Source organism: Arachis stenosperma, chromosome 1 (assembly GCF_014773155.1).
Source record: "Arachis stenosperma cultivar V10309 chromosome 1, arast.V10309.gnm1.PFL2, whole genome shotgun sequence".
NCBI classification, from domain to species: Eukaryota; Viridiplantae; Streptophyta; class Magnoliopsida; order Fabales; family Fabaceae; genus Arachis; species Arachis stenosperma.
In genome coordinates, this window is record NC_080377.1 from 134,824,355 (window position 1) to 134,837,595 (window position 13,241).

The 13,241-nt window shown below is 31.3% G+C and overlaps 1 protein-coding gene across 1 annotated transcript; it reads right to left on the reverse strand.

Annotated features, from left to right (window-relative positions):
* Window positions 1-7,594: 7,594 nt before the first annotated feature.
* On the reverse strand, window positions 7,595-9,046 carry LOC130944589 (transcription factor MYB94). Its single transcript, XM_057872976.1, is given in 4 exon segments — window positions 7,595-8,218; window positions 8,221-8,476; window positions 8,563-8,692; window positions 8,775-9,046. Coding segments are annotated over 4 exon segments (918 nt in total). The 5' UTR covers window positions 8,908-9,046; the 3' UTR covers window positions 7,595-7,819.
* Window positions 9,047-13,241: the final 4,195 nt, after the last annotated feature.

Sequence of the window (13,241 nt, forward strand, 5' to 3'; positions counted from 1 at the left end):
TGATGGGAATGTTCTTGTCCATCATTGTGAGGTCATTCTTGCTCAGTTTCGTAGCACATAACTCCCTAAAAAACTCACTTATTTCTATCAGGGATTTTCACATGTTGGTTGGAAGTTTTCTGAACGCAACTGAAAGCAAAGGCTCCATGAATACATGACAATAATGACTCTTCCACTCAGCAAGCCTACCTTGTGACACGTTTGCACACCTACCCAAGTTAGAGGCGTAACCATCAGAAAACCTTAATCCTCTAATACACTTACAAACATTTTGCCTCTTCTCCTTCGTTAGAGAAAAGACCACCTTCGGTTTAACCCACCATTTGTTATCAAGTCTCTTTAAGTTCAGATCTGGTCGCCTGCACATGTCCATAGTGTCTAACCTAGCCTTATCATTGTCCTTTGTTCGCTCAGCATCTATTACTGTGTGCATGATGTTATCAAACATGTTTTTTTCAATGTGCATCACATCAAGACAATGTCAAATCAAGTTGTCTTTCCAATAAGGCAACTTCCAAAATATACTCTGTTTAGTCCAATTATGCTCCCTGCCATATCGCAGATGTCTCACCTCTGTCCCATTATTGATGATCTTTAGGATTCTTCTGACACGCTGCCAAACTTGCCTACCACCCAACCTCCTGAGTGCCTCTTCGTGTTCAACCTTATTCTTTTTTAAGGAGTCCTTATTACGTCGAAAAGGATGATCCATGTCGATAAATTTTTTATGGCAATCAAACCACAAATTGTTACCTCCATTCATCAACCAAAATGCTTTTGTATCCTCTATACAAATGGGACACGCCATTCTGCCCTGCGTGGACCAACCGGACAACAAACCGTATGTTGGAAAGTTGTTAATGGTCAACATCTATGATGCATGGACACGGGATACGACACGATACAGGACACGCCGACACGCGGATTTTAAAATCTTACATGACACGGGGATACACATACATATAAAATATAAAGTATTTTTTAGATAAAATCATAATGATATTTTGATATTTTATTGATATTAAAATATAAATTAAATTTTTTTATTATTTTTAATGTCTTATTTTAATTATATCAAGTATTTAAAATATTTTTTATTTTAATAAATAATAATGTATACTATATCTAAATTTATTTTAAGAATATATGTTAAGAATAAGGCTGAACATGCTGACACGTGATGGTATTTAGGTGTGTCCAGGCGTGTCTGGAGAAGGATTTTATTTTTTATTAAGACATGGTTGGACAAAGCAGACACGCGTGTCGGACGAGTGTTGTGTCCAAAATGTGTCCGACACGTGGACACGACAACTCAGCAAAGTGTCCGTGCTTCATAGGTCCACATTAACACAGTCCGCAGTTGGAAGTTTCTCTTCATCAAAATATCATACGTTTGTACACCATGGATCCATAACTCCTGTAACTCGTCCACCAAGGGCTATAAGAAGACATCTTTTTTGGCTTTTAGATTGTTGGGACCAAGTATGATGCAAGTTAGGAACATGTACGGGTTTTTTCATGCACAATTTGGGACTTAGGTTATAAGGTGTCACGACTATGGGCTAACAAGAGTACGCGTTACCAAAATTGGAATTGGGTGTGAATTTGTCAGAGCACAAAGCTAGTTTAACGTTCCTGGGCTCGCTCGTAAATGTAGGATAGATCTAGTCAAAGTGCTTCCAACCTTCTCCGTGTGACGGATGCGTCATGATCCCATCATCTCTCTTATTGCTATTATGCTAGGTCATGTGCATGGCCGAACTCAACGATACATACAATCGTTTCAACCTCGGGACTAAGAAAAAGTAGTGCATCTGTTTCACAGGAATTCTCTTTAACCGAAGTTTGTCAATCTGTTCTCTCTCAATTTAGAACCTCGGTGATCTACAAAATTTGCATTCGTTAAGGTCTACATCCGTCTTGTAGTACAGCATATAACCATTCAAACAACAATCAATTTCGCTGTATTTAGATCCAATTTTAAAACTAGCTTCTTTGCTTTGTAGTGATTTTGGAGAATGTCAGATGACCTTACAGGTACCAGTTTGCTGCAAAGGGTGGTCCATGTAAAATCTGATAAATTAATAAATAATTAATTAATACATTAATTATGAGCCAAGAAAATTTGAAAATTGAATGTTATAATTTAGAGAAGTAAAAATATTTAAAATACGAGTTTAAACACTAATTTTAAAGATTTTTAAATCGGCTAAACCAGGCCCATATTAAACCCAAAGCCCAACCCATTTAAGCCAAGCTTTCAGCCTCCTCCCCCTTTTCTATTTCATTTCACATTGAAGAAGAGAGAAAGAGTGAGAATGGTGGAAGTGAAGGAAGAAGTGAAGGTTACAATTTACCCTTCCACCATATTGCCATAACTTTCAATCTGGAGTTCCGATTGACAAGCCGTTTGTGGCCATGCGTTTGTCTCGGAGTCTTTTTCAATTCTATTCAAACAAAGTGGTAAGAAATTTTGTATTTCATGCACAATTTTCTCTTTCATTATGATTTCATATTTTAGTTAAGGCTATTGAGTGATTTTAATATTTTTGGTGATTTAGGTACAATCTAGCCTTGGATATATAATTGATGGGTTTGGCCCCAATCATCGATGGATACGGAAAGATATTACTAAACGATTGTGAATTGATGAATTGGTAAACTCTAGAATTGATAAGATAGAATTGTATAAAATTAGGTTGAATTTTTCTGTTGATTGAAGCCAAAATTAGTGAATTAGAGTACTTGAAACAAATATTTGGTGGCTAGAACTTATCAGAGTTGTTTGGGAGTCTTAGAAGCTTGAAGTTTGATGTTTTGAGCTTTGGGAAAAATCGGCTAAGGTATGATTTCGATTTTCTTTAGTTAATATATAATGTTATGTGAACCTTATGCTAGTTGCCGTTAAGATAGGTTTGAATTGTATGTGTTGGTTGATTATATGTGGTACGTGAATGAAAGGTGATGGATAATAATTGTTATATTGTGGAATGAATAATGATTGTTGATGTTGATAATGATTGATCGGAATTGATCGGAAGAGAGTTTCATTTGTGCCAAATTTAAAAATGAAATCTTTTGTTGTGTCGTCTATTTTTAGAACATGCATTGTCTCCTGCATACAGGCAATTACAGCACGCAATCTCCACACGTGCTACCAACATGCAGCTTGCATGTAGAAAAAATAGTCAAACTATTCTAAAAAATTTGAGCATAATTTTTGAAAAAATTTGTCTAAATATAACAACACGCTCGCGTGTTGCGTTGGGGAACGCACACCATCCAGACAAGATCAGCACGCGACCTGCGTGTTGTGTCAGAATTTCTATCTACAACTCTAAACGTCTACAATACTATAAAATATTTTAAATGTTAATATTCTAAAAATACATCACTTACTTTATTTTCTATATAAAAAATAATTTCTGAAGATTAGGGGTAGCAAAGCGGGCTGGCCCGTCCCGTCCCGCCCCGCCAAAGCCCGCTCAAATATGGGGCGGGCCGGCCTGCCCCGCCAAACTAATATGAGCTTAACTTGCTACTCCGCTCTGCCAAAGGACGGCGCCAGCCCGCCTCTTTTTTTTTTGAAATGTTTTTTAACCATATAAAAAAATTTAACCATATTTTTCAATTTAACGTACTAACTTACTAACTACTAACAATTATTTTATTTTATAATAAAATTATTTCATTGAATTAATTTTTTAACATATAAAATAATATCTTAAATTACTTATTAATTCATAAAAAATTTATAATTAATCATTATAACTCTTTTAATTGAAAATAACATAACAAATAATAAGTATCAAAGTCTCAAACATAAGTGGCTAAGTGCATAACAATAATAAAATAAACACATAATCCACACATAAATCCTATTATAATTAAAACAAAACACACAACATAATTCATAAATTAACAAGACATCCAAAAAAAATCCTTAAATCAATCCACATAAATCAATTATCAACTTCCAAATCAATAAAATTTGAATCTGCTCCAGAAGTTGAAACACCGCCTCGCCTAGCACGTTGAGGATTCACATCTTCACCTTCACCTACAATTAGAAGAATACCTAAATTTAGAACAAGATATAAATACTTAAATATTATATAAATATTAAATTAGTAACTGACAATCTAATTACCATCAACAAAGCGTTTATTCTAATTGCGAGTACAAATCACAGCTTCAACATTTTCTGGCAACATTCGACTTCTATATTTGTTAATGACATGAGCTCTAATACTAAAGGCAGATTCCGATGCAACCGTAGTAATTGGAATACTCAATAAATCACGTGCCATGATTGATAACTTCGGATAACGACTCTCATATAATTTCCACCAATCCAAAACATCTAAATATTCAAAGCAATCCTTTGACAAAAGTGGCTCCTCCAAGTATGTATCAAGTGGATTCTTTCCACTAGAGACCTCAGCTTGATGGTTACGTTTCATCAATTTCTAGCAAAATAGAAATAATCACATCCTGTTAGGATAGAATAATGACAATATATAATATAAGAGAATTAAAATATGTTAAACATTACTTACGCCAACAATCGCAAGTCGCTTCTTGCTTGCACTTTTAGGAATATGGGTCATGGATATCGATGAAGACTGAATACTAGATCCTTGTGCTTCAACAATTGGAGGAGAATTCTTGTCATATTTTTCAAAAAACTTGTATAATTTCTTTTTCACCTATTCCACCTTTTCTTTTGCAATCTCAGTATCAATCTCTTCATACATAAGCTCTAAAGTAGAAATCTTAAGCCTAGGATCAAGAATAGCACCAAATACAAGAATGACACTATACTTTTTCTAATACTTCTTAAATTTGTTCCATCTTTTCTCCCATGCTCCTTAAAAGCTCATCTTCACTTCTCAAACTTCCCATCAAAATACATTGAATATGATAGACTTGTAGAAAATACAAATTCGAAGTAGGGTAAGATATGCCAGAGGAAGAGAGAAGAGCGCGCCGGAAATCCGCCGGAGGTCGGACACAGAACCGTCGAGACCCGAGAGGCAAAGGAGGAGAGAAGAGAAATGAGCAGAGGACTGGCGAGACCAAACAGCGCCGCCGGGAGTGCGATTCAGTGAGGACTGGTGAGAATCGTATGAGACAAGGACCGGCGACTGGGAGACCGACGGCGATGAGCTGCAAAGGAGGAAAGATGAGCGACCAAACAGCGTCGTCGGGAGTGCGATTCGGTGAGGACTGGCGAGAGTCGTGATGATGAGACAGGGACTGGCGACTGGGAGACCGATGAGGCGATGACGATGAGCTGTTAAAGGCTGAAGGAAGTCAAGGCCAGGGTCAGGGTCTCACAGCTCACTCTCAACTCTCAAGGTCAGGGAAGGGAAAAATTAGGGCCGGCTGTGACTTCAACTTGTGGGAAGCAGGGAAGGAAAAGTGAAATTTTTAAATTTATATGATATGTAAATTTACAAAAATACCCTAAAAAAAAAGATGGCAGCCCGTCCCACGGATTTGGCGGTTTTTTAAATTTTGACGGGTTCAAAATATCGCTCCGATCCGTCTTTTTTGGCAGTTTTAGCGGTTTGACCCGACGAATTCGATCCGTTTTGTCACCGCTAATGAAGATGATAACATCATTTTGTAACTACCCATCTATACAGAAAACAACATTCTGTAACTACCCTTTATACCAACTTTGCTAACATTCTCTTTGTATGTATCTTTAATTTAATAATTAACTATTTATATACAATAGGTAAAAGTACTTTTAGCTTTTAAAATAAATTACTAATAAGTGGATTTGGAAGTGCACTCTAGACTGTGAAATATGTGGACTCAGTGCAAACTGATTAACTTGAATAAACAGTGGATTATACCATGCATAGCGCAAGTTGCTAAATTGTAGTACGGTTACAAGTTATTGCCTTATTGGCTACACTATATATGCATGTTTCTATCTTCTAATTGTTTCATCACCGGCCTTAATTAGCTTCTTTGTTGTTTAATTTTAATTTTTCCTATTCTGTTATTGCTACTTTCCTAGCTTATAGTTATCGGGTTAAGCCTTTATATAGTTCGTAATTAAGTGGAATGAATGGATTTTTTAGAATAAAAGATCGAAGTCTTTGAAGAAATCAATAGAACCTGGAAAAGTTGTGGCGACTGGTTGGCTTCGTTGTTTGTTGATAACAATGCTAGAGACAACAATAATACACGTTGATAGTTGATACTATAGATGATAAATTTTTTTTGGTCAATATTAACTAATATTTTTTTCTAAAAATTATTTTAAAACTTTTATTATCTTAAATCATAAATTTTAAATTTTTAAATTTTTCTAAGGCTTAACTTTTAAGAGTTAGTTTTAGATATTTTTCTGAAAATGTACATTAAAAAATAAATAAAAGTAAACTATTAAAAAAGAAGGCAGCATTTTAGATATTTTTTATACATTAATTTTGGATATTTAAATTTTAAAGGCTTTACGCATTTTTTTGGAAATGTACATTAAAAAATAAATAAAAACAAACAATATCTCTAAATTTTGTATGTTTAAATTTTAGATGTTTCAAAATCTTTCTATGATTTTAAATGATTTGTTTTATTGAATTTTGGATATTCTTTTCAATGATTTTGGACTTTTTTTTATTAATTTTTGGATATCTTTTTTAATAATTTTATATGTTTTTTTTAATTTAGCATTTTGTTATAAAGTTGGTTGATTTGTTAAAATGTTAGTTAGAGAGAACATTGATTATCTAGATTTTTTATACGTGTATATATATTTAAAAGAGAAATATTAGAGAGCTAGTAGAATTTATTATTTTTGAGTAACTGTTAGTTAATTATCAATATTAAAAAATGTGAATTAAAAATATGTTGTTGAATTAATAGAATAAAAAAAGATTAATAACGATTACAAGAATTAACCAAAAATAATAAATTATACTAGTTCTTGAATTTTTCTAGAATGTTCATCAAGTAGTTATAAGAATCTAAATTAAATTTGGAGAGATTCAAATTCATAAATTTAATTAAAAAATCCATAAAAGGGACAAAGATCACATTTTAAAGCAAAATATGAAGACATCCAATCTTAATCAATATGTGACTATTGCTTACATGACACACTTGAAATCATCATAATTAACAAAGTCTTATTTTTTATAATAACAATTAATTTCTACATACTCTTTTGTTCCCTCTAAATACTTTAATATTAACATATCAAAGATTCTAAAAGGAGTTCAAGAAAATAACATCTAACTATCATTATTCAGATGGATTCTTTGTTATGGAATGCGCTGCTTCTGTTCTCATCAGTAACCCTAAAAAGAGGCAATAAAATAGATTATTAGGTTTTTTTTTATTTATTATTAATTTTCATGATCCAACTTCACTAAATTTTAAGATGAATGGAAGGATCGATCCATTCTTTAAGTAGTCCTCCATCAAAGTTAAAGGATTGGTAACATATAACGTTGATAAAATTCTAATAAAATTCTTCGTATGAACTAACCCTAGCAAGCTAGACAATTTGTAATAACCGAAACAACTTTGAAACAATAATTAAATTAATTAAGGTCAAATAATACACATACATAAACTGAACTCTTAATTATTAATAATTAACAGATACACTCATAATAATAATGAACAATTCTTGATATATGGGAGCGAAACTAATTAGGGAAGTTACTCTTGACACCTAAACATAGTTCCATTTACACAAAGAGTTCAGCAACACTTGAAATTGGAAGAAAAGAAACCATAAGAAAAGGAACCCTAATTAATTCCTAGTTTGAACCTTGTTTGTGTCTTTGTTTTTCTAGAACAAACCTGAAGTACTTTCCTCCAATGACATGTTCATAAGATCTTCATGGCACTGAGCAGCACCATCATCAAAGAGCCACTTCTCGAGCAACGTTAGAGGCACCTGTTGCTGCGCCTCTGATGAGGACAAGTACTTTGGTTTCCTTTCATCGTCGGATTTGAAGCTCAAGAGAGAATCAAAGCCATGATCTGCTTCGCTGTTATTAGAACTAAATGAATTTCCCGAATTCGTGGTCATTTCAGCACACGAGTTCGGGGATTTCATCCAATTCTCCAGCAACTTGGATATGTTTTCGTAGCTTGAGGCGTACGAAGAAGAAGAAGAAGAAGCAGCGTGGCTTGTTCTTGTGACAAATGTGGAAGCATGATAAGATGATGAGGAGTCAGATAAGACATGTTGTTATTATTGGAGGATTTGCTGAGGGACAAGGCTTCAGACAGGGCTTGTTTGGCCATGTGAATATCTGTCTGAAGCCTTCTCTCCCACTGTCCCTTTGGCTGGGATCTTGAAGAGTTTCCATCTTGGTAGTCGCCGCCGTCTTCGGCCGCTCCGCTTTGATTCTTGGCGAGCTTCTTCTTCAGATGCGTGTTCCAGTAATTCTTAATATCATTGTCTGTTCTTTGTGGAAGGTAGGATGCTATAGCAGCCCATCTGCAGCCATTATATAACCAGCTCATCATTTGACTTGTTTTAGATAATTAATATAAAATTATTAGCAAATTAGAGATCCAGAATACCTATTCCCTAAAAGGGCTTGGAGGTGGATAATCATCTTCTCCTCATGGTCGGTGAAGTTACCTCTTTTGATACCTGGTCGAAGATAATTAGTCCATCTAAGCCTGCAGCTCTTGCTGCATCTCATCAACCCTAGAAAATTAAACATAAAACAAATTAATTAATTAATTAATTAAAAATAATTACTAGCTAGCTAGTTAATTAATTACATTACCTGTATTGGTGGGAACGGATCTCCAATTGGAAGGTCCATGTTCTTGGATATAAGAGACTAAGATGATGTCTTCCTCAGGAGTCCAAGGCCCTTTCTTGATCCCAATTTTCTCACAGCAAGGTGGCCTCCCCATTACCCTATCTTTACTTTATCAACTTACTTTGAGATCCAAATGAAGATTTGTATAGTGTTAGTGGGTAGGGTATGTGGTTTTGTAAATTATTACTACATAATGAGAAATAGAGGAATTGAGAAGGCTAGGTTAGTTTCCTTCTTTGGAATGAAGAGACAAAGCATTCACAACTGGACTTGTCTTCGAGAATACGTTTGTATATATGTATATATAAATATAGAAACAAACCTTGGTTTTAATTTGAGACCATAGGTTAAAGCGGTTACGTTGCCACCGCTCCATTTACTCTTACCTTCCAAATATCACCTAAGTGTCACAACTCACAACTAAACTTTTCACTCATATGCCTATTTTCATCATTTAAACACATTGTAATTTTCTTTATACACGTATCTTATTATTCTTATTATGGGCCACTCTACTGTATAGATTAGAGTGGTATAAAGAGAGTATAATTTTTTTTATAGTTATTTTTTATTATTTTATTATTATTCAAAATGTGAATTCTACTTTTATTAATTTCTCTTTCATTCTATTAAAGAAAAAATTTGTAAACTTACATCTTTACCATATAATTTACCTTGTTATTATTGTTATAATACGTAATTCCTTTAATATGAATTATTAATATTTACTATGTACGTACAAAAACATTCTTATTAATTAGTTCGTATTTTTCCGATAATTATAAAAATAGTTGACTCCCACAGGAAAAAAAAAATTACATCAAACTTTAGAATATTCTTTCTTATGATTAGTCAAACATAGAGCCCAATGTTTACTTTGTTTGATAAATCATTTTTTTTGTAAATTCTGACTAAAATCAATAACTAATTAACAAAATGCTTTAATTTTTGTCATTAATTGCTAAAAGTATAACTTGAACTGAGAAGCAAGCTAAACATTATGTAGGAGTCATTGTTACACTCTTTATTTTAGATTTTTATTTCCCACACACCAATAAGTGGTTTTCTTTATTGCTAGCTCTTTCATATTTTTAGTTATTATATGTGGTTGAAATATGCAAGAACTTTTTCTACTATATATAAGTGTGTTTTTTTTCCTCTTTATTATCCTTAAATTTGAGTAGTTATGTTTTTATGTCATCTAGCTAATTATTAGATTTTGTATAGAGATTGTTATTTTCGGAAGTAATTAGCCCTCTGACCTTGTGATATGTGACTGATTGATAATGATCTTACTCCAATGTGGGTGTGTTTGTTTGTTTTTTAATTAATGTGTGGCTCTAAAGTCGTTCATTATTATTATAATTATTATTATTATTATCTGACGATCCTACCCTCACTACTACTCGTTAAAAATATAGAGGCAGTTGGTTTGGTTTGAGACTTTAAGGTTTCAAACGTTGTTGCCTTTTTCAAAGTAAATTCTTAATCAAGCTTTAACCTCTGGTATTCTCTTCACTTGTCATCGTCATTATTATGCATGGTTGCTATAGACTATGTTTAAATATTAGAAGGATATAATTAGAAGAACAAATTAGTACTGTGGTCATTTTTCATTAAAATAATCTCTATCAATCATTTGCTGGCTGCAACATATATCTAATATATATATATATATATATATATATATATATATATATATAATATATATATATATATATATATATATATATATATATAGCAGCTAAGAATTAATGAATTTCACACTATACCATCTATCTTAATAATCACAGTACCGTCTTAATTAAGTCTTAACATATATTCTTAAATACCCAAAGGCTGAAGCAACATATAAGAAAGAAAGTAGTGTTTTAAAACCTACCGCAGCATATGGAATTCACAATAATCATATATTCTAACTGCCATATATATATACTTACTTACTTGATGCATGAAAGGATATATTTCGTCTTTTTATTGATAACCATCTTTTAAAATTTTAGTACGTACATACTACATACATACATTCAAAAAATATTGAAGTTATGGAACTATATATAAAAATATTTTATTTAATACTTCATTCTCAGTTAGTTGTGATTATAAACATAAATTTAAAAAATATTTTATATAAATTTAAATATGAAAATACAATTATCTTATTATTCTTATTCTATTTTATTTCCACTTAATCTTTTCAAATATACAATTATTTATAATTAAATGAAATTTTAAAAATAAAAAATAACTATTTAAATTTGAGAAAATAAATACAAAATAATAATTATTACAGTTTGAGAGGATTCATTATACTAAAGGAACTATAAAGTAGTAGTACATATTTATTAAAAGTAAAAGGCAAACTACTAAAATTATGCATTCGATTTTTGGAAACATTGACAAAAATAATTCTTACTTTCGACCATAACAAAAATATTTTTAAAAAATTATAAAATACAATAAAATTAATTAAAATAATAATATTTTTTTAATAAATAACAAATTCTTTTTGTATTTGACAAACTATTTACGTATTTAATTTAAAATTTTATAAAAATATTTAGATAATTATTTAAAAATTACATACAAAAAATCAGATAAAAATTTGACCTCTAATTTTTTTTAATTTTAAAAAATATTCTTGGCCATTGATAAAAAATCGTCCAAAAGAATATATTTAATAAAAAATTATCAAATTTTACATTTATGATTTTTTATTTTTTTAATGATGCTTGAAAAAAATCATATCAATATTTAATGTCTAAAGTATTTTTTGAGGATATATATTTAATGATAAATATTTTTATCATATTTTAAAATATTTTAAAGATATTTTTATCATTAATGAAATGGAGGTCATTTTTGTCAGTATTTTGATTAGAATTGACTCTAAAATAAAAGTAAAAATATTAACTTTAAAAAACAGTTATTACTGGGGAGAGGTTACAACTAACTGCATAACATCAACTTTATATGAAAATATGAAATCAAAGGAGAGGACAGATCAGAGTAGGTGTATTGTGAAGCAAACAAATCTTAATCGTCTTGCAAGACCAAATCGATATCTGACTAGGTAATACTTCAATAATAATCCTCTTATTAATTATTATTATTATTATTATTATTATGTTAAAAATGACGTGACACACCTAGTGGCTGCAACTACGATTAAGATTTAAGACCAATGCTTTGTATTTAATTGGGTTTGAAAATTGGATGTTGTGGCATATGCAAATTAATGAATTGGGAGGAGTTATTAGGCAACAATGAACTGTTTGCATGGTCCCATATATATATATATACCTAAACTTATTAGTTTCTACCTCAATGTAAACCAACCATTTATTTTTGAAAGAACCAACTATATAGATATATTAGGTTCCTCATTTTTTGTAAATCTAAACGAAAGCATAGTTTAAATCAAACCCAGCCATAGGTTCGAACTTCCTCTTTCTGCTCGTTTCAATACTCAATATATTATAGGCTCTCCATCTTAATTTTTACCCTATCAATAACAAACATTAGGAAGATAAAAATTCAGAGCATGTAGTTAAATAGTGTATAGTTATTTAGACTAATTAGATACTTTAGTATATCGAATATAAGTTAAATTGTTTAATTTGTGGAAGAGATTGAAAATGATAAAAGATTAAATAACATCTTTAATCCTAATTTTATTTAAATTGACATTAATTTGATAACCGAAACAAGTTCAGTTGATGTAGTTTCTATGGAGTTTTATATCGTGGAACCAATACCTAAAAAAGAATCTCACATCAATGAGCCAACACTTGCAAAAAACAAAAGTTCATAAGACCTTGTGCTTTTTTACCATAATAGCTAGTTTTTGTGATGATGGTTTTTGAAGTCTATTATAATTTCTTAGGCTACTCTTTTTCCCAATGCTTTAAGTTCGATTTCCATTAGCTTGTAAACCATAAATAGAATCAATTTAAGTCTATGCTTATCAATTGATGGATTAGCTAAATTAGAAAAAAAAAAATTGTAGTTAAGGACCAAATTGATGTTAACCGTGAAAAGAAAGTACTCACTGTATAATAAATTATAGAGACAAATGTAAATAAACACTATAATGTTCATTAGTAAAAAGATTGGGCACATATCTTCAATATTATTGTAGTTAATGTAAAATATTTTTTAGAATTCCACGAAAGAACAGTTGCTCTTACATGAATATTTATAACTAATTTAAGGATCAAATTACATCTGTAATGTGTTTTATCATCCAAAGATTAATTTGTTACCCCTTATACATTGAACAACGGAAAGAAGGGGAAAACAACGGGGAATTAAAAGTAATTTTGCATGATAATGAAGTCAATGTGTCAACAAAATAAATAGCGAACAAAGTTGGAATTTTCTTTTTTCTTTTTTAAGTTGAAACGGGGTGGTAGACTGGTAGCCAAG